The sequence below is a fragment of the Mus pahari genome, chromosome 12 (genome assembly GCF_900095145.1).
Source record: "Mus pahari chromosome 12, PAHARI_EIJ_v1.1, whole genome shotgun sequence".
Lineage (NCBI taxonomy): Eukaryota > Metazoa > Chordata > Mammalia > Rodentia > Muridae > Mus > Mus pahari.
In genome coordinates, this window is record NC_034601.1 from 49,814,934 (window position 1) to 49,839,982 (window position 25,049).

General features: G+C 38.4%; 1 protein-coding gene across 1 annotated transcript in view; it reads left to right on the plus strand.

The window, feature by feature from the left end:
* Window positions 1-24,674, plus strand: part of Senp7 (SUMO specific peptidase 7) — a 107,491-nt gene extending 82,817 nt beyond the window's left edge. Inside the window, exons 13-24 of the mRNA XM_029544337.1 lie at window positions 2,455-2,652; window positions 6,129-6,394; window positions 8,000-8,133; window positions 9,401-9,517; window positions 11,962-12,084; window positions 14,649-14,741; window positions 15,178-15,302; window positions 16,186-16,238; window positions 19,808-19,851; window positions 20,383-20,451; window positions 21,673-21,823; window positions 23,985-24,674. Coding sequence (XP_029400197.1) covers window positions 2,455-2,652; window positions 6,129-6,394; window positions 8,000-8,133; window positions 9,401-9,517; window positions 11,962-12,084; window positions 14,649-14,741; window positions 15,178-15,302; window positions 16,186-16,238; window positions 19,808-19,851; window positions 20,383-20,451; window positions 21,673-21,823; window positions 23,985-24,122 — 1,511 coding nt within the window. The 3' untranslated portion in view covers window positions 24,123-24,674. The remainder of the gene's footprint in view (window positions 1-2,454; window positions 2,653-6,128; window positions 6,395-7,999; window positions 8,134-9,400; window positions 9,518-11,961; window positions 12,085-14,648; window positions 14,742-15,177; window positions 15,303-16,185; window positions 16,239-19,807; window positions 19,852-20,382; window positions 20,452-21,672; window positions 21,824-23,984) is intronic.
* The last annotated feature ends 375 nt before the right edge of the window (window positions 24,675-25,049 follow it).

Genomic DNA, 25,049 nt, shown 5'->3' on the forward strand with positions numbered 1-25,049 from the left:
CTCAAACTCAGAAATCTGCCTGCCTCTGCCTCCTGAGTGCTGGGATTAAAGACATGCGCCACCAGGCCCAGCTTATAAAGTTCTCTTAATGATTCTTAGAATTAACAAAAATAAAAGCTTGACAGACAAATATTTTGCTATACATGAATATGATTAGGGTAAGAACTAAAGAGAAAAGTACACAAACATATAGTATCTATCTACAAAGACAAGAGTTTTTATCCTCTACTGTCTAGCAGAATGGAAATGTACCCTCAGCTTAAAAAGACACAGACTGTTTCTCATTTTTTCCACACAGAAAATTTCAGACTAATTAGTGATGAAAAATAAATGGCAGAGAATAATCTCTTTAGAGAGTGAATTATAAGAAGAACAAGGAAGAAACATGTGGGTGCATAACATCAGATATGAACTCGGGTAAAGGAAGCATCATTGCAGCAGTGAAGTAGTAATTGAAGCAGCTTCAGTTCCTCAGCTACTGCATGTGCGCAGTTGATAGCCCTGAGATGGTAGCAAATGTAACAGTTGGATTACCATTTATGTACTGAGAACACAATAATTTAATAGTCCTTGCTAGAGAACACTCATATGTTTATGAACTAATCATTAATGTAGTGCTGTCCTTGTTCAGCTCATGTTTAGGTAGTCATATTGGTGAGACTTCACGAGTGTAGCTTCTGATGTCTTTAGGAGACACAGTGTCACAGCGAACTCCCTGACCTCTGGCTCTTTCAGTTTTTCTGTTCCCTCTTCCACAATGGTCCCTGAGCTTTACGTCAGGTTTTGTGTTGTAGATGTATCTGTTGGGACTGGGATCCACATGTCTGTGTTTTGATCCGTTGCGGGTTTTCTATAATGGCTTTTGTCTGTTGCAAAGAGAAGTTTCCTTGATGAGGGGTAGGAAATATACTTATCTGTGAGTATAAAGGCAAATGTAGTTGGGGATTACGCTGGTTTAGTAATATGGTGGTTGCAGGTTCCCGTCCAAGACCTGTGACTTCCCTGGTGCTGGGTAGGTGGCTAGGTTTCTAGAGCCAAGCGTGATTTCCCGCTTAGTGGCGGGTGGGTCTTAAGTCCCATGAGAGCTGTTGGTTACCGCCAAGGACAACTCCACTGTTTCACCCTTCGGATCATTGTGCCATGCTGCTGGTTATGGGATGTGGGATGGACTGTGGGTTGTTTCACTCCTTTGGAAGCCTGCATGGTGCTTTTTTGGTATCATGAAAGCTAAGCCTCAGAGTAGAGGCCTTCAGGTCAGTTCAGCTCCGGGGCCTTTGGGTGCTGTGTCTGAAGTGTATGGTGTCTTCAGCAGTATAGACTTAACCTTCCACCTCTCAGGGGGCAGCCAAGGGCACTACCCTGTAGTGTTTAAGGAGTCCCTTGGATGACTCTGACCAAGAGCTCTAAAGAGGGTTTCTCATCTTTGCCCTTGGAGTTTTTAATGGATGGTCTTTGGTTTTTTGAGGGAGTATTATCAGCTCAGAAGGGAAAATTTCGTTAAACTATATATGTATAATTATACACAGACTTACTATGTATTATATTTTAGGTTGGTAGTTAATAATGTGACTTTTTCAGGTGTCCTGTTACTTTACCCTTTCCCTCCTGTATTTATCTCCCTCTCCTCCCTCATTAGAACCCCCCCACTCCCATTTTCCCTTTTACTCATACTCCTCCCTATGTCCCTCTACAGTGGTCCCTTTTTTACTTTACTGCTTCTACAGTTACTCAAGGCTAATCTACTCACATCTAAAGATTTGAGGCTTGGAGCCGCCAGTGAGAGACAATGTGCAATCTTTGTCTTTCTGACAAAGTCTGAGTCTGGGTTACCGCACTCAATAACAATCTTTCCTAATTCCATCCATTTACCTGCAAAACTTATACTTTTATTTATTTTTAACAGCTAAATACTGTTCTGTAGGGTATATGTACCACACTCTCATTATTCATTTGTTGGCTGTAGAACATTTATGCTGTTTTTATTCCCTAGCAGTTGTGAATAGAGCAGCAGAGAACGTGGCTGGGCAAGTGTCTGTGGAGGAGGATGTCAAGTCCTTTGACCATATGAACATTTCTCCTTCCCTTCCCAAACTTCAACCACTTACATGTACCCCGCTTGCCCTTCTTTAAATACATGGTCTTTTTCTTTATATATATCAATACAACTTATTCAGTCCCTGTCATGTTACTTGTATGCGTATGTCTTCATGGCTGGCCATTTGGTATTGATGACCAGCTGTGTGCTCATCCCTGGGGAGACTATTTCTCCCACTCTCATCATTCCTTAGGTGACAGTTTAATTAAGTTTGCTCTTTGACAGTTTCACACATCTTCCTCCTCACACTGCTTTGTGCCTGGTGTTTCATCAAGGCAACAGAAATCCTTACTAAGACATACAGTGTATCAAGAAGGTATCAAAGATGGTGTATTCCTAAACAGATTACTTTAAATTATTTGCTTTATTTATTTCAGTGTCCACAAATGAGATTTCCCTGACAGTGGACACCGCACGTTTAAAGAGGTTCGGGTTATGGGAAAGCACAGATGAGGACCACAGCAAGAGGAGCCACGCTATCCTTTTCCTCTGGCTGTCCTCAGACTACCTTCAAGACATTCAGACCCAGCTAGAAAACCCCATGCTAAGCCAGCAATGTGAGTATAAACATCATTCTGAAATTTCAGGGGAATCCCCAAAGTTAGATGTGAAGTAATTTTTTCTAAAATAGTTTAATAGGCTATCTTTATTTCACTGGATTGAAATTAATTGTATTGCATTAAAATAGTGTTTTCCAGTAATATTAGGTAAATCATTTTAAATATTCATGTGATTTTGCCTGGTAATTTTATTCAGTTATAGAAAATTATCACCTAAAATGAAAAAATACCCTAAAAGTCTTAAATATTTATGTACACTTAAAAACTATATTTTAGTCAGATTTTAGTCAGTTATGTCTGGTAATACTACTTTTTTTTTTTTTTTTTTTTTTTTTTAGAATGTGGAAAGTATTTTTATTGTCCTGACTTAATTGTCATCTCCAGGGCTTACTGTCTCTGTCAGCTAACCTAGGCCTAGTCCTGGAAGCTTCCAGTGTGCATACAATCTAATCCAGGCCTAGAATGTTTCGGCCTGTGAGGCTTACTACTAGATAAGCACACCCCTTTCTAGATCTTTCTGAATTCTGGCTGGCTGGTTCAACTCAGCTGTTCTGGCTCAAACTCCTCTCCAGGCTGATTTATTCAACCTGGCTTTTTTTCTCTCAGCCTCTGAATTGTTCCGCTTGGCCTCTAACTCTGGCAATCTTTTCTAATCTGACTCCTTTTCATTCTCTGCCTTGTTTAGTCTTTCCTTGTGTCTAGCTTGTTCCCTTCAATCTGTCTCTATAAAACTCTCCCAGCAAAGCTGCCTTCTCCTCCCTCTCTGGGCCGCACTACTCTCCCTCTCAACTCTTCTGCACTGCTCTCCACAAACTCTCCTGTATCCTGCACTTTATGCTCTTTCTCCTGTACTGCCTGTCTCTCCCTTAAGTAGCTTCCCTATCCTCCTCCTCTTTTTCTGAGAGTTGGGCATATCCGGTTCTGTCAGATCTTTCTCTGATAGGTCACTTTTTGTGCCACTCAATTAGACATCCCTTTCAAACAAGGGTGATTCCTTCTACAAACTAACTTTACATTCATTCTTTGGGATTAAAGGTGTGTACTAAGGGTGTGTCTGTATTCCAGCCAGAGGGATTAAAGGTGTGTGCTAAGGGCTGACACCCTAACTAGAAACAGGTTCAAATATCCTGTAACAAGTATGTGAAACAATTGTTATGACATTTTCATTTTTAATATACTGTTTGCACTTGTACCTCATTTCCCATTTTTCCTTTCCTCTCCTTCTGGGCCTCACCCCCTCCATATTGTCCAGTTCTGCTTTCATGTCATGTCTACTTGGCAAGCACATAATTGATGTAGGAAGGTTACTGATTTTCGTATGTTGGAGTCTTTATGCTACTCATTTGATGAGAGTGCCGTGTGTGCATGCGTGTGTGCCTGCACCTGTGTGTCTATATGCCTTGTTTGTGCAGGTGTCCATGGAAGCCAGCAGGGTGTGTTAGATCCCCTGGAGTTAAGGTCCAGGCAGTTGTGAGTTACTGGACAGAAAGTGTTCTTAACTGATGAGCTATGTCTCTAGCTCTGTTAATAATTTTTTAATGGTCTGGAAGACTAGAACAGTGAATCTGGATGACCCTGGACTTTTTTTTTTTTTTTTTTTGTTGTGATATTTCTTCAACCTTGTTGCTTGTGTTAGATCTATATATGTACATATTACATATATAATACTATATATTATATCTTCTTGAATTACACACACACACACACACACACACACACACACACACACGCCAGTGTAGAGGTACTGGACATTTTTTGAGAGTCAGTTCTCTTCTACCCTGTGGGTCCTGGGGATAAATCTGGGTCTCCAGTTTTGGTGCCTGCCTTCTTTCTTGACCCATGGCTGCATCCCACCAGTACCAGTCTTTACTCCGTCTAAGCACCAAGTCTTTCTCGATTCTTTGTACATTTACTGTGTATTTAATCAAGGTTTTCCTGATCTTACTTCTTTTCATCTACTGATTTTTGGTTTGGCTTGTCCTTGTTTCCCAAGGCTTTGAAGTGCACCATTAACTTTCTTGAGAGTTCGCTGATTCTTTTTAATTTCATGTAAGAACTCATTGCTATAAGCTCTTCTCTTGCTCTATCCCAGTGGCTCTGATGAGTTGTGCTTTCATTTCATTTGATTCTAGGAATTTTAGATTTTCATTCCTGCCTGATTTCTTCAATGACCCAGTGGTTGGTCTCTCAAGAGTGTTTATTTAGTCTTCAAGTATTTTGGTTTCTTTCTTGCTCTGGATTATATTCATCTTATGATCTGAACTGATGCAAAAATAGTTTTGTTTCTTTTGTATTTGTTACATCTTACTTTATGGGCTAATGTGTGATTTTAGAGAAAGTTATATTATCCTGGGTTACTTTTTTAAAGATTTTTTTTTTCCTGCTCATTATTTCATTATAAACTGTGACATAATAGTCAGGTTAAGTAAAATATAGATATCTTTATAGTCTATGTTTACTTAGTTTCTGATAAATAAATTTAGCTTATGTACAAATCAGACTTCTAAGAGTTGAGTTCAGTGCTTTTCTGTGTGATCCTATAACACACACATGGCTATGTATATGTATCTTGAAAATCCAACTTTATTTTTCAACTCCCTCTGGTATCTGCTTTAGGATTAGGTAAATAAAACTAATAATATTTGTTCTAACATCTTTGATCTCTTCCTATCCGCTACTTTTTAAATATATGCTAGGCGTTGTAGTGAGTTATATTTTATACCCCTAAAATTAACCATTTCCTGTTCTAATTATATACAGTAGGGAAATTCATAATTAGATAACAAGAAATTATGGAATTATAAAGAGCCATTTGCAATCACATGGGTAGACTGATAGTTTTTTGTTTGTTTATTTGTTTGTTTGTTTTTGTGACCATTATTGAAATGGTTGGTTAGAAAAGGAAGGGGTGGGCTGGTGAGATGGCTCAGTGGGTAAGAGCACCCGACTGCTCTTCCAGAGTTTAAATCCTAGCAACCACATGGTGGCTCACGACCACCCGTAACAAGATCTGACACCCTCTTCTGGAGTGTCTGAAGACAGCTACAGTGTACTTACATATAATAAATAAATAAATCTTAAAAAAAAAAAAAAAAGAAAAGGAAGGGGTGGTTAATCCGAACACTTTTTAAATTTGTAGGTGGACCCATCATGGAGGTTAGAGTAGCATAGATAACGGCATCAGTATCATTCATTTGTCTTACACTCTTTAGCAAATGCTAGCACTTTTTAGCTGCTAGGTACAGCAGATAGACGTAGGTACTGTTTGAAAATTTCATTCCCGTGAGGTAGGCTAGGAGCCTTAAAATTGTGATTTTCGGTTTTTGATTACCAGCTGTTAAATTTGGGAATTTAAACTTGCCTAACATACAAAATCCTCGGTTGGGTTTTACATAAAACCCTTACTGTTATTCACTGTTAGATTAATTATAATTGCCTTTAAAATAAAAATTGTTTTTTTTTTTCTTTTATAGCAAAAGCCAATGAGTTTATTTTCCTTGAATTAAACAGTTCCATTTCACAAAGAGAAGAATTGAAATTGAAAGATATTATGATGGAAATCAGTACGACCAACGGAGATTTACACCTGTCTTGTCCATTGCCCTGGGTTCAGGCGCTGCCTTTGTTTCAGGATCTCTCTCCACAAGAAATCTCTTTTCTTCACTATTACTATGCTTCAGCTTCAGCTGTCCCTGCTGCTGCTGCTGGGGCAGACATGAAGAAGAAGTCAGTGTCTCAGGTTAGCAAATGATTAACATAATTAGCATAATGGTAGAGAGGTAAAAGCTGCTTTGCTGTTTAAACTGCTGTTTGTTAAAAGCAGACAAGAACCAGCATAAAGCAACTGGAAAGTTTCCTCAACAAAATCAATAGTGGTGGGATGAAATTGTAACCAAAGGACATCATAAACATCTTGGGTCTGTACTGATGCAGGTGGGGGTGAGGACTTGAATGAAGTAATACGTGGGGGACAGTTCTTAAGAGTAGAATTCAGTAACTGTAAAAAATAAATAAAATACAAAGTCATAACTAAAACACTGTACTTAAGATTGTTGCTGGCCAGAGTCTTGAATGCATTCTGAATTTAATGGTTGAAAAATCTGGAGAACTAGCATATGTGTATAACCTCAAGTCTCTTACCTCAAACATTCATTAAATTAGAAAATGACAGTAGTACTCTGTGGTGAAGAGTCCTGGCAGGTGGCACCATAAACAAGTGAGCACCATCTGCAGTAAGGCACGCCCCCTCACACTGAGCAGGGCAAACCGGTCCTGTAGTCTTCTCAATAATGTGTAATCCAGCTCTGAAGTCAAGAGAAGGAGGAGGCAGACCCTCTGGGGACTACTGGCTAAAAGGAGTGGCCATTATTATCTTACTACTAAGGTTCTGAAGGACAAGACAAGGCTAGCAAAAGGGTGTTGGTGGGAAAGGGAAGTCCTCAGCTAATATTCTGATAGTCAGATTTTACTGATTTCTGCTATGAAGATTAAGAGAATATAGACAGGATTTTCTTTTTTCAACATTTTGTAAGTCTAACATTATGTCAAGGAATAGTAATTAGAAGTGTTATATCTAGGAGACTTTTAGAGGGCTTACTGGGTAATGTGCTTGTTGTGCAAGTTTCTGGGACCCACAGAAAGCTAAAAGGAGAGAACCAACTTCCATGCACATGTGTGGCACATGCATGCCCATACATACGCATCATAAGCACCCATACATGTACATTGTTAATGGTAGATCAAATAAAATAAATTTTGCCATTTTGTAGATTGATAATTGATAATTGATAACCTATAGCTTTTATAGTTGTCATTCATGTCTAGAAGGAAAAGTGTTTCTTCCTAAGTGGCTGTGGCACACATGTAGTACATATATACAGATGTATGCTCTGAGGCTCTGTGACTGTAAGGCCTATACATAGTGTTAGATAAATCAGAAAATATTACTATATTGCATATACAACTTCATATATTACCATTTAATAATGGAATGTCAACTTATGATATGAACTTAGTCTCTTAATATAAAATTTAGTTTGTCATAGTATTACCTACCTGTTTTGATTATTTTGAGACACAAAGTTGATTTCTTCTTTAATTGTGGAACTCATGTCTGGAAGTAGGAGTGTAGGTTAAACCTTAGCCATTATATTGTATATGAAATCTTTTGATCAAAATTTGATTATATATGCATAGGAATTTTAAAAGTGTAGTTGTTATTTTTTGATATACATTTATCTTAGTAGCAGTTGTTTAGTTACAAATCTAGATTTTACCTCATGTGTTTTTCAAAATTGATATTTGTTTTTATGTACTTACAAGAGTCCTTTTTTTTTTTTCCCAGCCCTCAAATTCAGACACCATCAAGCCTACTTACACCTTCCTACATAAACAAAGTAGTGGTTGCTACTCGCTCTCTATTACTTCAAGTCCAGATGAGGAATGGCGAGAAGTCAGGAACACGGGACCCGTTCAGAAGTATGAGCTGTGTCCATATTAGTAGCTTACTAATGCTGCTGCTGATTTCAAGTAGTTTCCGTGTTGGGAAGTTTTGAGTTTTACTATTATGTTCCTGGCGAGTGATGGAAGTAGTATTGTCCATGAGTGACTTGCAAATTATCATGAAAATAATAGGTGTCATTTCATTTAATTTTGTGTCTGCATGAAAAAAATGATTCACCACGATTTGGAAACATTCAAGAATTTATTGAAAATCCTGGAGTAGCAATGTATGTTTTTAGAAATTGTATATCTTATATGTGAAAATATAATAAGAAAATAAATTTGCTTATTAAGGTATTCTCAGTTTAGGTACTTTGGTGTTTATTTAAGTTCTCTTTTTAAAGGTGCTTCTCGGTAGATTATCTTTCTTGTTTTCAGTTGGTGGTAAGGCAGAATATTGGAGATTACTTTTATAGCTCTGAGTAACTTTTTTCTCCCTTTTTAAGCAGTGGAAAGCACAGGAAAAGGCAGTAACTAGTTACATAGAAACTATCAAGTTACACTTAAAGGTTCAGTTTTCTCGTCTAAGTACCGAGATGAAAGCAATTGTGGATGACACTGGGCTTCATGACATTTTTCTGGTACAGTTATAGCTTTATTAAATTACTGCACTTACCCCTCAACCGATGCCCTGCTGACTGTGAGATTGTAACCTGGAGTCCACTCATGGTTGTGTCTCTAACCTCAAAGAGGATGTGCCAGGAGAGTGCTTATGAGCTGTCATTTGTCACCACCACACTGTGGTTGTGGATCTGATGGTTTCCAGTCACGTATGTTCTGTCACGTATACATTGAAAGCACTGCTTAGGGGAAAGCTGCCTTGTTACTTGTTATGTCCAGCTCCTGGCCTACAGAAAGACTGACTGGTTTTTGAGTGCTGGCCTTTCTGAATGCAAAGGAATTCACTTGAGATTCAAATTTAGAACTGCAAATTGGGGCATTGGGAAATCTTTGCTTTATTATAGCACTTACTGAAAGTTAAAAATTACACAAAAGATTTGTATAATGTAGGAAATTTTGAATTGTAGAGATTTATTAAAAGATAGGAAAGTATAATCTGTTATGTCTTAGCAGATACTCTATATAGAGTTTAGCTATAGAATATTACCACCTACTAGCTATTTTGTATGAGAAATCTAATTAATAATATATTAATATAAGTTATATAAAACTTTGCATAGTCCATATAAATAAATGTTTATATATAATGTAATAATTTATATTTTAACTTTATTTTTTAAAGGTTGATTGTTTATCCTCCACCACCTACTAAGGGAGGCTTGGGAGTAACTAATGAAGATCTGGAGTGTTTAGAAGAAGGAGAATTTCTTAACGATGTAATCATTGACTTTTACCTTAAGTAAGTATACTAATGATCTCTCTCATTTGTATAAGCTTCACTGTGAAACTGATTGTCTTTTTTTTTTTTTCAGTTGTGCTAGGGATTGAACCTAGGGCCTTGTGCATATTAGGAAAGCACTCAGCCTTTTAGCTGTATCCCCTCTTGAAAATAAGTGTCTTTATCTGAATTATTTTCAATTTTAGTCAGAAGTAACCTGGCAAGATTCCAGATTCAGAGAGTGTTTTGCCTGCCAGAATGCTGCCGAAGCTGACAATTCAGTTGTGTTCTCTCACCAGCTGCAGACACCACACACTGCAGAAGAGTTAGCACTTGCTGTTTTCACTTAGTTATGTGTTAGACTTTTGATGTACTTCTTGAACGTTGTGTATCATGGCGAAGGAAGTATTTACAAAGTTCAGTACACTTTGGGAGTGGAAAAGAACCGTTTAGTTACTGTTTGTCAGTGCTCAAGAGCCTGGGGACCTGAGACAGTGGAGCTGATAGAAGAGGCAGACCACAGTCTCCTGCAATGACCAGCTTTATTCAGACCGAAAGATAGTTTATATACTCTGAGAGGTAAGATAGGGTAAGTGTAAAGGAACTCCCATGGGTTTCAGCTTACACAAAAATCAGCCAACCAGCCAACCAACCAACCAGCCAACCAAACAAAACAAAAAACAAAAAAGCCAAGAACAATAATAATTCCTAAAGCCTTTTTATGCAAAGGAAATTTGTTTTTATTTTTTACTTTATATTATATCTCTAGACTAAAAAATTCTAGCTCCTGATTGAAAGATCTATTTTTTTTCTTTTTTTATTGGATTATATTTTATTTATTTACATTTCAAATGTTATCTCCTTTACCAGTTCCCAGTCCCAGAAACTCTCTATCCCATTCCCCCTCCTCTTGCTTCTATGAGGGTGTGCTCCCACCCACCCACTCTTGCCTTCCCGCCCTTGAATTCCCCTTCACTGGGGCATCCATCGAGCCTTCATAGGACCAAGAACCTCTCCTCCTATTGATGCCCAACAAGACCATCCTCTGCTACATATGCGGCTGGAGTCATGGGTCCCTCCATGTGTACTCCTTGGTTGGTGGTTTAGACCTTGGGAGCTCCTTCTCAAATAAAAATTACTATCATTTAGACTGCCATTTTTATTCATAATTTTATTTTATTCTAGTCCCAAAGGCTCAGGATCTCACATTATCACAAATTTATAGATATAGACCTTAAAGTCTCTAGAAATTCAGTTTAGTTTTTTTATCTTTCACGTGGGAATACAATTCTAGTGACATCTATCTGTCTGTCTATCTATCTATCTATCTATCTATCTATCTATCTATCTACCTACCTACCTACCTATCTGTGTAAATTATAGATTGGCACTAGGTGATTTTTTTTCTTTTCTATGAGTCATGCTTTGTAGCTTTGCATGTTTGATATTTTTTAAGGAATATTGAATATTGTTTAGTTTCTTGAAGTGTTTCAGTTTTCTGAGACATGATTACATTATCTGGAAGTTGTATGGTAGTTTCAAGAGTTTTGTTTTAAAGATACAGGTGTTTATTGTTTGCTAAAATGAGAGTAACAAACTGATTGCTATTACCAAGGAAGGACACTATTAAGTACTGTCTCTGTTGTCTCATGAATTACAAGGTTGCCCAGTTTCACTGGTAGGAATAGATACCATTCTATTGGTCTGGGGGAATTCTGTCTGCCATTCCCTGTTACCATAATTGGTGATTTTTCTCTAACTTGATCCTTCTCTCATCCCTCCCACACACGCAGACACACAGATCAGAGTAATATGGAAGATGTGAGGAGCTGCAAGCTGTCCTGAGTTCTCTGTCTCTGCACTCTTTCCTTTTCAGTCCTCTGATCTGTATACTTCAGCTACTTAGCTGTCTAAAGTTATTAAACTATTAAAGCAGAGTAGACTATCAACAATAGAAAATTTTTGATTATGAAAGCTATACTCACTAAGCAAGTAATAAAGTGACACTGAAGAATTACTTTAATATGGAAGTAGATTAAGAATTTAAAATGGAAATACCCCACTTAGTATGTGTTTTCTAGATTTATATATGCCACAGTCTTATATTTATTTATATTTATTATTTGGTCAACATTCCCTTGAATTTTCATTCCCTTGTTTATATTGTGATTTATGTTTCTTATACTGCCATCCTAGCCCATATTTTTTTTTGTCTTCAGTGTAAATGTGGTGCTTAATAACATGTTAGCAATTTGATAAATATTTATTAAATAAGTGGGCAATTTCTACTTTAAGTGATTATTTTGAAAGGCAAAAGATAACTAAAGAAGGTGAGAGCCCAAATCATAGACAAATGCTAAATGTCTTTGAATCTAACTGGGTGTAACAGTAACTCCCAGTTAATAAAAGGTAGTTGAAGAAAACCATATAAATTCTAAACAGTTTCTTTGTGGGCTGTTTTACAGGTATCTTCTATTGGAGAAGGCATCAGATGAACTTGTTGAGCGAAGTCACATTTTTAGTAGCTTTTTCTATAAATGTTTGACAAGAAAGGAAAATAATTTAACAGAAGATAATCCAGATCTTTCGTAAGTCAGTGTAATGTAACTGAGGTTGTAAAAGGATCGTGTGTGTGTGTGTGTGGGGGGGGGGNGGGGGGGGGGACACAGCATGCATGTGAAGGCCAGGGTGCAGCTGAGGGAGTCCACTCTCCTACCATGTGGGTCCTGGAGACTGAGCCAGCTCACCAGCCTGACAGCAGCTGGCCTAACCAGTTGAGCCAGTTCTCTAACTCCTAAGCGGTAAAGGAGATGGCTATTCATGCTCTTAGTGAAGTAGCATCATTGTAATACTACCAAGAGGAGGCATTCTGCAGGTCACAGGCTTGTCTGGTTTGAGAACCATTTCTTACCTTTTGCTGTTCACTCTGTATGAGGGAGGTTGGTTTTTGTAGGCCACAAGGAGTGAAAACTCAGACTGTCTCCCCTACCCTTCTGGCTTTGGACTGTGATTTTTATCAGAGGTTGTATTTCCCCTGTGGAGCTCTTACTGGACATGGCTACTAGACCTTTACCTTCCACTTGGAGGCGCTGCAGCTCTCCTTTCTCTGCACCTCAGGGCTAGAGCGGTTCCCACTAGGCTCTTCTTCATTACATCACTGGCCTTTTCAAATGCGTACTTCCTGTTATAAAAGTGTAGAGCTGTTTTTTTCCCTCTGATTAGTATGTCTTGCTGACATGCTATTAAATTATGATAACTATTGAAATACCATTCTTATTTGCACAATTTTGCTAAATTTCTCTAGTTTTTTAAATTATTAAGTATTAACTCTTGAGCAGTAGATAGGACTAGAAAAAATGGAGAAATAGTTATTACTTATTAGATAATAGGAACGCAGGTAGTTATGATAGCATAGACTTCTTTACAGACCCTTCCTCCATGTGCAGCAATTTGTATTAACTCAATGAATAGATCCTGCAGGCTGTTGTTTTTTTTACAGTTACTAAACGTCTGTCTTCTTTATGTTTTATGGGTGAATTTTATATTTATTTCCTTTCCTCCTCATATTTGCAGTGCTTTTAAGTACATAGGACCATAAAATATATCCCAGTTCTTTGTCTTCATGTGTGTCTGTACGTACTGGTATCCATGGAGATCAGAAGAAGGCATCAGATCCCTTGGAACTGGTGTTACAGACAGTTGTGAGCTGCCACACAGGTGCTGGCATTCCCGGTCCTCTGGAAGAGCAGCCAGTGCTCTAAACTGTAGTGTTCCTGCCTGCACGCAGACCGGCGCCTTGTCTGCATGGGCAGAACACCTTGGGGTGGGTTCGCACTCTTGCCTGCAGAACCCACTGTGGATTCGAACTGGAGGACGAGAACTCCTGAGAAGGAACAGGGCTGCAAAGGAAAATATTGGGCCCTGACACGTGTCTCTGATCAAAGCCCCTATCTTTAATGTCAGGACTGGTTTAAATACAAAGAAGGGTTCCCAGCATTCCCCTGAGTCTTTAGAAGTTGCCACGGTGCTCTCGCGATGATGGGCAGTCCTGGCGGTGGCGGGCAGGTGTCCGATGGTGGGCGGTCCAGGCGACAGTGGGCGGTCCGGCGGCGGGCGGTCCGGCGGTGGGCGGTTCGAGGACGCTGTGTTCCGGCTGATCTGGTGCGCTCTAGCTGCTGTACTCCGGCGTCCCTGTAAAAGGCAGGACCCAACACTAAACCCCCGAGCCATCTCTCTATGCCCTATTTTAATTCTTTAGATAAAAAAAAAAAAGGATTAATTAGGACTGAATATTTAGAAAAGGACAAATAGCTAGAGAGTAGTAGGCCTGGACTTAAATCCTTAGTTTTAATAAAGATTTTAATGCTTTAAAAATGGTGAGTCTGGGCTTGGCATATGCCACCGCAGGTAAAGGTGCTCACTGTTAAGCCTGATGGTAAACAGACAGAGCTGGCTCCTGCAGGCTGGCCTCCTTCCTGCACACCACAGGCACACGTGCTCACACACATACATCAATGAGTGTAATCATTTCTTGTGTGTTTTCTTTCACCTTCCTTAAATTCATTTTGGACAGTTCAGGTCCTTTTGGTTACTTGTTCTCAGGGAAGTAATAAGAAACCTGCTGAAGGACTTAAGGAGAGTGGATAAGGATCAGTGGCACTCTTAACTTTGTCCTATCCTTTCCTTATGTGTGATTGAAGGGAGATGAAGCTCATGTTTAAAATGAAAGACAGAACCCTCATTTCATCTCCTCCAGTAGGCTTTAACACGCACCGCAAAGCAGCTGGATAATTTTGTAAAGGTCTGGTGATTCTCTGCATTATCTCTTAAGTGGAGCAAAGCAGACAGAATTAGGTTTGAAGGTGTTTGTGCTCACTGCTGAGCACGCTTTGGAGTCTATAAAGCATGTAGCAGTGTACTGCCTCTACTCTGCTTACTCCAACACTGTTTATAGGACTAGACATATAAGAATAATGAAATATAGTTCTGATATGATAAAGTACATATTTTAAGATGGTGGCTTAATAGACCTAGCATTTTAAGTGTAAAAGGTAGCTTTTAATTGCATAACTTAAGTAAAAAACTTTTACCTTTTAGTTATATGGCTTAAATTATAATTTAAAAATTAAATCTGTGTCTTTCATTTTCTTAGAGTGGCTCAGAGGAGACACCGAAGAGTGAGAACATGGACTCGTCATATAAATATTTTTAATAAAGACTACATCTTTGTACCTGTTAATGAATCGTAAGTATTTTTGAGTATTTGAAAACCAGTTAAGGGTTAAAAAAAGATATTTGAGGTATAATCAATAAAAAGGCTACACAAATGTAGAAGTCACTTAAGTTTTTAGTAGAAAAAAATAACAAATGTCTCAAATGTAATAACTATTATTAGAATTAAATTAGAATTAAATTCTAATGCAATAAGTGATGTTATGGGTCTTTTTTATTAAAAGAGATTTTGAAAAGAAAATACTGAATGTATGAAGGTAAAGTTTGAAGTTTTATTTACGGCCTTGGTAATTGTGGCTGTTCATGTGGAGCTTATATGAGTTAGTATAGTGGATGTTTTCACAATAAGTAAAAAGGTTATCCTGTCTTGTGTCACAGATGTAGTTCTAGAAGATTCTTCTACGTTGTTTTGATTGGCATGTTATTAAGATTGCAGATCTTTTCAACAGGTCTCACTGGTATCTGGCAGTCATTTGTTTTCCATGGCTAGAAGAGGCTGTGTATGAAGATGGTCCACAAACTGTGTCCCAACAGTTCCAGGGTCAGCAGTCACAACATGACCACAAAATGACAGGTAGCGTTCAGTGTTAATGCACTGTTCTTAATAATAACTCTGGTAATAGCAGATTAAGTGAAACAATATGAAGCTACTTGGCTACCCATTTATTATTAAACATATTAGAAGAGTAAAAATGTTTGAAATTTTTAGAATACCCAGCATTATACATAATACAATTCAAAAATCATACTGTTGATGCTAAGTTCTATTATAGCATTTTAAGAAAATGGCTTTCTAACATGACTCTGAATTCATGAGGTATAGCTTAAATCTCTCACTTATTATATTTCTTATGTACTAATAATTCAGAGTCAACATAGACACCCATATTTCTTCTATAATTTTCTCGTGACATCTAATTTTAAGTAAGCAAATGAACTTAATTTCTTTGAAAAAAAATTAAAAAATCAGGTGTTGCTTTGTAGCTGTAACCTAAATAACAAGCAACATTAGTAGCAGTTTGTTTTGTTTTGTTTTTACGAATATTATCCATAACCTGTAGAGGGGAGGAAGAAACACTGTGGTGTGGGGACACCTGACACCTGTTTATTTTCCATCATTTCTTGTCCTTTTGAGCTTTGAAAGGTAGAAGAACATGACTAGTCAACTACCCTCCGCATCACAGCCCACAGCTTTATTAGTGTGCTGTATTTGAAGGTAGTCTTTTCAGAGGAAATGGGCCTAGCCAATTCATATTTCAGGGTTTGGCTCTGAGGTTTCTATATTATGTGATAACAACCAGCTCTTACTAGTTTTATTCACTTGACTAAGTTTTCCCATAATACTTACTATGAAAAATAGTTTTTCTTTAATTAGTACTTTGACTGCGTCTTAAAGTTTAGATATCTATATTATCTGTGTTCACACAGAATACTCATAGTGACTTATTTATTATTAGATAATGATCCACATACCACTTCAACTGTGTCCACGAGTGCAGAGGATTCCCAAGTAAGTATGTTCTATCCAGATGTGGAGAAAGGAGAACACTCATAACAATTAAAACTTCATTATAAAGTGGGGTCCTACCTAACTGTATTGAAATGGGTACTAGTGGCTCATAATTAAATTATGGTCCTTTTTGATTATCTCAACAATTTTTGGGAAAGAAAATGAAGTTCTTATTTAGTAGTTTGTATCTACTTCCTCCCTTGGAAATTCATTTTGTCCTTTAGAAAAATAATGGCACTAAGATGATTATTCAGGAACTTATAAGCAAAATCATTGTCAGCGAATCCCACAATTGGTAATATGCTTACTCTTATCATAGATAAATATACCCTGATTCCTTCTCAGCCTTTGGCTTAAATCAAAGGCAGATTAAAACTCTATTTTTTTTTCTTTTATTTTGTACTCCAAAGGGAGGAAATATGACTCTACAGCCTTAGTTGATGTGGTGGTTTGAATATGCTTGGCCCAGGGAGTGGCACTATTAGGAGGTGTGGCCTTCTTGGAGGAAGTGTGTCACTGTGGGGGCTGGGATTTGAGAGAGCTTCTCCCTAGCTGCCTGGAAAGCAGTCTTTTTCTGTCTGCCTTTGGAACAAGATGCAGATCTCTCAGCTCTTTCTCTGGCACCATGCTTGCTTACACAGTGCCATGCTTCCCACCTTGATGATAATGGACTGAACCTCTGAACCTGTAAGCCAGCCCCAGTTAAACATTGTCCTTTTTAAGAGTTGCCTTAGTCATGCTGTCTCTTCACAGCAATGGAAACCTTAACTAAGACAGAAGTTGGTACCAAGGACTTGGGTATTACTGTGATAGGCCTGATCATGCTTTTGTTTGGAGGAATGTGTATTTGGGGCCTTTGGATTTAGAAAGCAATGGAATGTTTTAATTGGGACTTAATGGGACATCCTAGAAGGAATATGGAAGACATTGGTGCTGTGGGTGATTTGAACTGTGGGGTGCTGGCTCTAGATGTTTCAGAGGAGAAGAACTTTAATATATGGCCTAGAGACTCTTCTTGTAGTGTTTTGGTAAAGAATGTGGCTGCTTTTTGCCATTGTCCAAAGAATCTGCCTGAGACTAAAAGATGAAGAGATTAAGATGAATTGCTTTGACAAAGGAAGTCTCAAAAGAGCCTGGTATAAATTCTATTGTGTGGTTATTAAAGTTCACTCCTATGAAGAGCATTTTAATGAAAAGTAGCAAGCATAGAAAGAAAAAAATAAAAAAATGTATGGATGAAAGAGGAAAGGAGCAGCAGGAAGCAGAATGAAGCTAACTCCTGGGTTCAAGGATATTAAATGGAATATGGAGTGAACAAGATCCCACCCAGCTAAGCTTAGGCTTTTGCAGTTGAACAAGGGACTTGGTTATTGTTTTTATTTGAACTTTAAATCTGAAATGAACTACAATCCAGAAATGGAGAGCACAAGTGTGATTCAGATCTTGAAGTTGGAAGACACTGGCTTTTGATTCAGATCTTGAGGAATAGTGGCCATAAAAAGCTTAGGCTCAACATGGTGGCACATACCTTTAACCCCAGGAGACAAGCAGATATTTGATTTCAAGGCCAGCCTGGGACAGAATGAGTTCAAAGTAGAGAAAATCTTAGGTCCAGGTGTGATGGTTCCTGAACTCAGGAGACATAGGCATGCAGATCTCTGACTTCAAGGTCAATCTACAGAGCAAGTTTTAGGACAGCCAAGCTTACACAGTGAAGGCATTGGAAAATAGAAAGCTGGTGATAATGTAATAGAACAAGGGGGCAATGTTCCAGCACCAGCAAGCAGCAGAACTTAGTAGCTTTGGCCATGTAGCTCTGGCTTTTGAGTCAAGAGGAGAGGAGACTAGTGGGACAATTGATTCTGGTTAGCTGGAGCTACGAAATTTGTGGTGTTTAAGAAGAGACCAGCACTACTGAGGCAAAGTCTTCTGGGAAGTATTTTTCTGAAAGAACAAAGAACCTGTGTTCTAGAGAGAGGTAGCCACGGTGGCACTTCATGCTGCACTGGACTTGTTAATGTGTAAGAATCACCCAGGTGGTACTGGTTTTGACATCATGAAGGGGTCATGGAGAGTTGTTGAGGTTGGTACTGTGAGAGGCCATGGAAGGCCATTGGTGAAGGTGCAGCTTCAATTGCAGTTGAAGGCCCAGGACTGAAGGGGTCATGAAGTTGAGGCTTGGCACTGTGAAGAGAGCCTATAAGAGGCTATTGGTGAAGTCTAGTTGCAATGGAAGACCCCAGTGTATTGGAGATGTCAGTTCCATGGGATCATCACTAAGAATAGCAGCAGCTATGGAGTCAACCAGCACCTACAGTGCTACAGAGGGCAGAGCTGGAGAAATGACCCAAGCCCTTTTGAGAAGCCCAGAAGATCATTTGTGGATCCCAGACATTGGAACAAGAAACTATGAAATTGAAGTAACATTGGATACCCCAAGAAGTTAGAGATGTCAGAGCTGTGGGATACCTGCCGAGGACAGCTGTTAACAAAGAGTAGAACCAGCCCAAGAGAAGGAAGCTTGTTTCAGCCAACAAAGATAGAGGAGGTGGAGATCTGAAGAGTGCTTTGAAATCAGACATGGAGATGCTGAGTTTGGAGTATGCCGAGCTGGCTTTTGGTCTTGCTTTGGTCCAATATTTCCTTACCATGACATTTTGGAATGGTAATGTATATTCTGCATGATGTTGGAGGTATGTGATCTGCTTTTTGATTTTGATTTCTTAATGGCTTATTGTTTAGAGATGAATCTCAAGAGAGACTTTGAACTTTGGACTTCTAACATTTTAGAGACTGTTACAGACTATGGGACTTTTGAAGATGGACAAAATGTATTTTGCATTATGTTATGGCTAACTATGACCCCCCCCCCCCCAAGACTCATGTGTTTGAGCCAGCCTATGGGGACCAGGGTATGTGGTAGTTTAAATATGCTTGGCCCAGGTAGTGGCACTATTAGGAATTGTGGCCTTGTTGAAGTAGGTGTGGCCTTGTTGAAAGAAGTGTGTCACTGTGGGGGTGGGATTTGAGAAACCTTTCTCCTAGCTTCCTGGAAGCCAGTCTTTTTCTGTCTGCCTTTGAACAAGGTGTAGAACTCTCAGCTCTTTCTCCAGTGCCATGCTTGCACACTACCATGCTTCCTGTCTTGATGATAATGGACAGAACCTCTGAACCTGTAAGCCAGCCCTAATTAAATGTTGTTCTTTATAAGAGTTGCCTTGGTCATGGTGTCTCTTCACAACAATGGAAACCCTAACTAAGACAGTTAAGTAACAGAATGTGTGTAGAGACAAGTTATCTTATTTGTCTTTACGATAATAAACAAATAAAAAGAAAAAGTTATGTTCCTGCTTAGGCCAGGTTGGAGCATGTGCCAGGGTCAGGAAGAAAGTGTTCTATCAGTGAGCTTTGGGAAGTAGAGTGAGCTTGATTTGTTTTGAAGTGAACTGTGGAGGAAAGAATTCTGATTTGTAAAGTTAATTTCAGTATTCGAAACACTTTAAAGAATAAGTGGCTATCAATGTATTTAAACTAGCTTAAATTGTAAGACAAAATTCATGTTATTTCAGAGTACCGAGACGAATATGTCAGTACCAAAGAAAATGTGTAAGCGGTAAGTACATGTTCCAATGATAATACAAAGTTTGAAAATTATGTAGTTTTAAAGATTTATTTTATGTGTATGGGTGTTTGCCTACATGTGCATATGTGTACCATATGTGTGCTAGGCATCACTGCAGAGGTCAGAAGAGGGTTCTGGATCCCTTGGAACTGGAGTTACAGATAATTGTGAGCTACAGTGATCTGCAAGAACAAGTGCTCTGAACCAAAGCTACGATATCTATCTGTCTTTCTATCTGTCTGTCTGTCTATGCATCCATCCATCCATCCATCCATCCATTTTAAGAAATGTGTGTGTGTTGAGGACTTTCAGATTCCATGACACAGCCACATATGTGAAGGTTTTAGGACAGCTTTTGGGAAGTGGTTCTTTACTTCTACCCAATATTGAAGTCAGGTCATGAGACTTAGAAGCAATTACCTGCTAAACTATCTCACCAGTCCTGGATGTTTTCTTTGTTTGTACTTTGGCATTCATCTTTATGAGTCTCTATATCTTGATTTCTTCCTTTGTGTTTTAAAGGCCATGTATTCTCATACTAGACTCCCTGAAAGCTGCTTCTATACAAAACACAGTTCAGAACTTACGAGAGTAAGTAATGGTACCTTTTACCTTCAGTCTGTTATGTAAAACCTCAGCATTTTTGAAACTACCTTCTGTATTACTCAAAACTAAATACCTTCAGTATTACTAAGTCCTGCAGATGGGGGGTGGGTAGCAAAATTGTCTTACAGTCCAACACTCAGAGGCAGTGTTGCAGCCTGACGGGCAAGAAGACTATGAATTCAAGGTCAGCCTTGAAGGGCATTGGACTATAATAGATTCTGGTTACATATATATGTATACTCATGATACTACCAATCTCCTTTTTACATATGCATATGGGTTTTCAAGACAGGGTTTTTCTTTGTAGCCTGTCCAGACTGTCCTGGAACTTATTCTGTGGAACAGGCTAGCCTTGAAGTCAGAGATTTGCTTGTTTCTGCCTCCTGAGTACTAGGATTAAAGGTGTATGCCATCACTACCTAGCATAATAATTTTATTTTTAACATGTAACATGAACCTGGATATCTGATTGCTAACAACATCCTTTATTATGTGTTAATAGTGAAGGATTTAGATTTGTCAAAGGTAAATTCAAAATTTGTATTTATAATTGAATAACACCATAATTTTATACAACAGTATTGCAGATATTGGTGAGTATCCAAAATAAAACCTGAAAAGAAAGTAGAAACTTGTAAATTCATAGTAGTGTGTGTGTGTGTGTGTGTGTGAGAGAGAGAGAGAGAGAGAGAGAGAGAGAGAGAGAGAGAGATGTTTGGGTCTGGACCTAGGTGTGGATGTTAGATGACAACTTGTGACAGTTGGTTGTCTCTTTCCACTATGTGGGTTCTGGGGGTCTAATCCAGGTCATGAGGCATCACAGCCAGAATCTTTGCTAGGAAGTGCTTTACCAGTTGGCACTAGAGAAGAATTCTATAATTTAATATCAGTGCTAGAAAGAAATCCAATTAAAATTAAAAGTCATGTGTTGGCTTACTTCATAATATGAATAACTTTGTTTTTTGAACTGTGAACATGATGTTGTTGAGAACTCTACCTTTTTTTTTTTTTTGAAAATCACATCACTTTCTTCACAGTGGCATTTATGAAGGCTCATAAATTATGGTTGTATTGTTGAAAATCTGTCTTTGGAAATTGAATTAAAAGCAGTAGATACTGTAAAGGAGATTTTCCTCCTTTTGTAGAAAGTGTTGCTGACTGATGAAAGGTTTCTGCTCAAGCCATTTTCTTCATTGATTATTTCAGGTATTTGGAGGTAGAGTGGGAAGTGAAACGAAAAACGCACCGTGAATTCAGTAAAACCAACATGGTCGACCTGTGCCCTAAAGTCCCTAAGCAGGATAACAGCAGCGACTGTGGAGTCTATTTGTTGCAGTATGTGGAGAGCTTCTTCCAGGTATGCCGATGCAGAGGTTTAATTTAGTTACTGATGTGCAGTTGCAGATTTCTGCCAGACAGGAGGCAGGAAAATGTAAGTAGGCACAGACACGGAGAGAAGACATGGAGACCACAGTGACCTAGATAGGGGAATCGGAAAAGGTTAAAATGACTTGATTATTCTGTTAAATCCAAGAAAGCCATAGATGAACAAAATGGATGAAGACATAAAATACAGAATATATCAAATGAACATTTTAAGGTGAAAACATACACAATCTATGAAGAACTTGCTTGGAGTTTTTAATGTAGTAATGCATGTATGTGTATGCCTGTGTGATTAGGCAGCAAAGCAAGATGATGCGAAAACATAAAAAAACTCTCACTTAAAATGATAAAACCGTCACTAGGTGGATTGTGGGGATGTCCAGCCATTTGACATTGATACAGTCATACTCATAGGTATCCTGGGATTCATGCGCCCTCAGGGCTGCAGGTTAGACACCTGGCAGCACATTAGATACAGCATAAGATAGAGTTAAATAATTTGAAGGAAATAGTAGCTACAAGTTTGATAGGACTAAGGTCTCATTTTTACATAATTGGAGTCCTAGAGGCTTAGTGAAGTAGCAAGTGGTACAGATGAACTACAAAAAAAAAAAAAAAAAAAGTCTCTCAGAACACCATGGCTGAGGAAGCACAGCTAGAAGCATGGTCATGATTTTCTAATCCATAGACACTGTATTGGAGTGTGGCATCCTTAAAGACGGATCTTTAAATGGCAGCGAGCCAAGGCCTCTCACACCAGCTTGTTTAGTTCTGTCACCACCACTGCCTCTTATGAAGACAGGCCTTTGACCAGAAGTCTATTTATAGAATTCTTGTCTGCATTTGGGATTTTAATATTGGGGTATGGGGTGGGGGTGGGGGTAACACTGCATAGTAAAAGATGGTTAGAGAAACCATCATGTAATTGTTACATTGTGCTTAGACCCCTTTTTCTTCCACACTGGAACTTCATTAACCGTGACAATTTTAACCCTCTAGTATTGTTTTCAAGTTGATTTTTGATTTGAAGTTTATAGTATCCAGTGGGCCTGGTTAGTGACATATTCTAACTTTGTTGTTTAATTCCATTTAAGGTCGCCTCAGTCAATAGAATACACTTTAAGTACAGGATCACAATATAAAATTCCTAGGAAAAAAAGGCTAAAAGTTCTAAACCCACATCTTGTACATTTGTGTACTATAGGCTTGAAGAACAACTGGATTTCCATAATAAAAGCAATACAAATTCCAATAAAAATATCAGTCCATCACTCAGGCACTGGCCCCTAGGGTCACCATCAGTGAGTCCATCCTGATGTTCCACGGGAGCCTGTTCGTTCTTCTATCCTGCTCTGAGATGCAAGGCCTTGTGCTAGCCTTTTATACAGCGCAATCTGAGGTAGCCTTCTATGGCCACCAGAACAGTTCAACACAAGTTAGCCAGGAGAAATGACATTGTAGCTGAAGCTCAACTTTACCATTGAATTAACCTTATGGAAAGGTAGTTGTTCTGGAAGCTGTTTTCTCCCTAAAGGGCAGCCTTTAGTGGGACTTTTCATGCTTCCAACTCTGGAGTTCTTTATCATCCAGGCTTTCTCCATAACAGTGTAGCAATAGTGACATTTGTTCCAGTAATCTGAATTCTGGGTTTTTCTGAATCATTTTTTACCAATTACAATCACTCAAACATGCATTATAACAAAGTAGACTATTTAATTTTTTTTTTTTTTTTTGGTTTTTCAAGACAGGGTTTCTCTGTATAGCCCTGGCTGTCCTGGAACTCACTTTGTAGACCAGGCTGGCCTCGAACTCAGAAATCCGCCTGCCTCTGCCTCCTGAGTGCTGGGATTAAAGGCGTGCGTCACCACGTCCAGCGACTATTTAATTTTAATGTTTGAAAGTTAGCAATTGAATGAAATTGTTCTAAAATAGATGGCAGCCATGGCTACCCAGTTGAAACTAAAGACTTACTGTGTTCTTGGGGTGAGTGGCGAGGTATGGTTTGCTGTGGTATGCAGTAAACTGTTACTTTTTGAAAGGTAGCATTTTTGTTGTTTCCTATAAAAGTGAGATTTAAAAAATTTGAAATCATGATGTCACACTGATGGCATTCTTTCCTTTTCTCTTATTAGGATCCCATTGTTAACTTTGAACTTCCAATTCACTTGGAGAAATGGTTTCCTCGCCATGTAATAAAGACCAAACGGGAAGATATTCGAGAGCTCATTTTGAAACTTCACTTACAGCAACAGCAGGGCAGCAGCAGCTAGTTAATCTGCGCACACATGGCACTTGCTCCCTAAGCTTCCTGGAAAGCCACTTACCAGCATCTGTGTCAGCTTACAGAGAAGAAAGTAACTCACAGTATATCACACATGGTTAAAATGTATATGTGATCTTGTTCGAGTCCTTGGGCTCTCACAGCCGAAGGCGATGAACAAAGCACGTATAAGATAGAAATTAAAATCTCAAAAATAAGATATTTTTATGACTAAATATGCTTGGATTATGCAATAGCATATGTAATGTGGGAATGTTTTCCTAAGTAATAAACCTATGTGATCTGTACTTCCACATGACTGGGTGTTGATGGGAGGTAGGCCCTCCCTGGTGCCAGCCCAGTGCTTGTCAGGTTTGTTGACAAGTCACATCATATTGTAATTCTGATCTTTGCAGCTCAAGCATGCAGTATGAATACTGTGTATTTTTTTTAAAAAAGAACTTAGTATCAAGGCTTCAGAAAATGCCATTCACGGCATCTCTTCTGTATAGTGTGGAAAAAAAGAAGAAATATCATTAAAAATTTACCCTTTCAAAGTGCAGCTTATTCTCCATTACTAAATACAACTACTTTGCTCTTAATTTCCTCCTCCACTTATTTCGATGTCATATATAGGGATCTGAGAAATGAGTTCATCTATTCATATAAAATGTGAAACATTTTAATACCAAATAAGTTTTAAAATACTGTGTAGCTAAGCTTTGTTTATTCGAGGTATAGCTATATAAATATTCATTCCTACATTACCCCAAAATGTGTGTATACAGTTTCTATAAAAAATAAAATTGGTATCCTCATAATTTTAATAAAGAGAATACCTTTAAACTTCTATTTATTATTTAGAACCAAATATGTGATTTTATCGTTTGGTTTACCCACTGCTCATGTACAAAGCCAGATTTTTCATTGCTTTTAT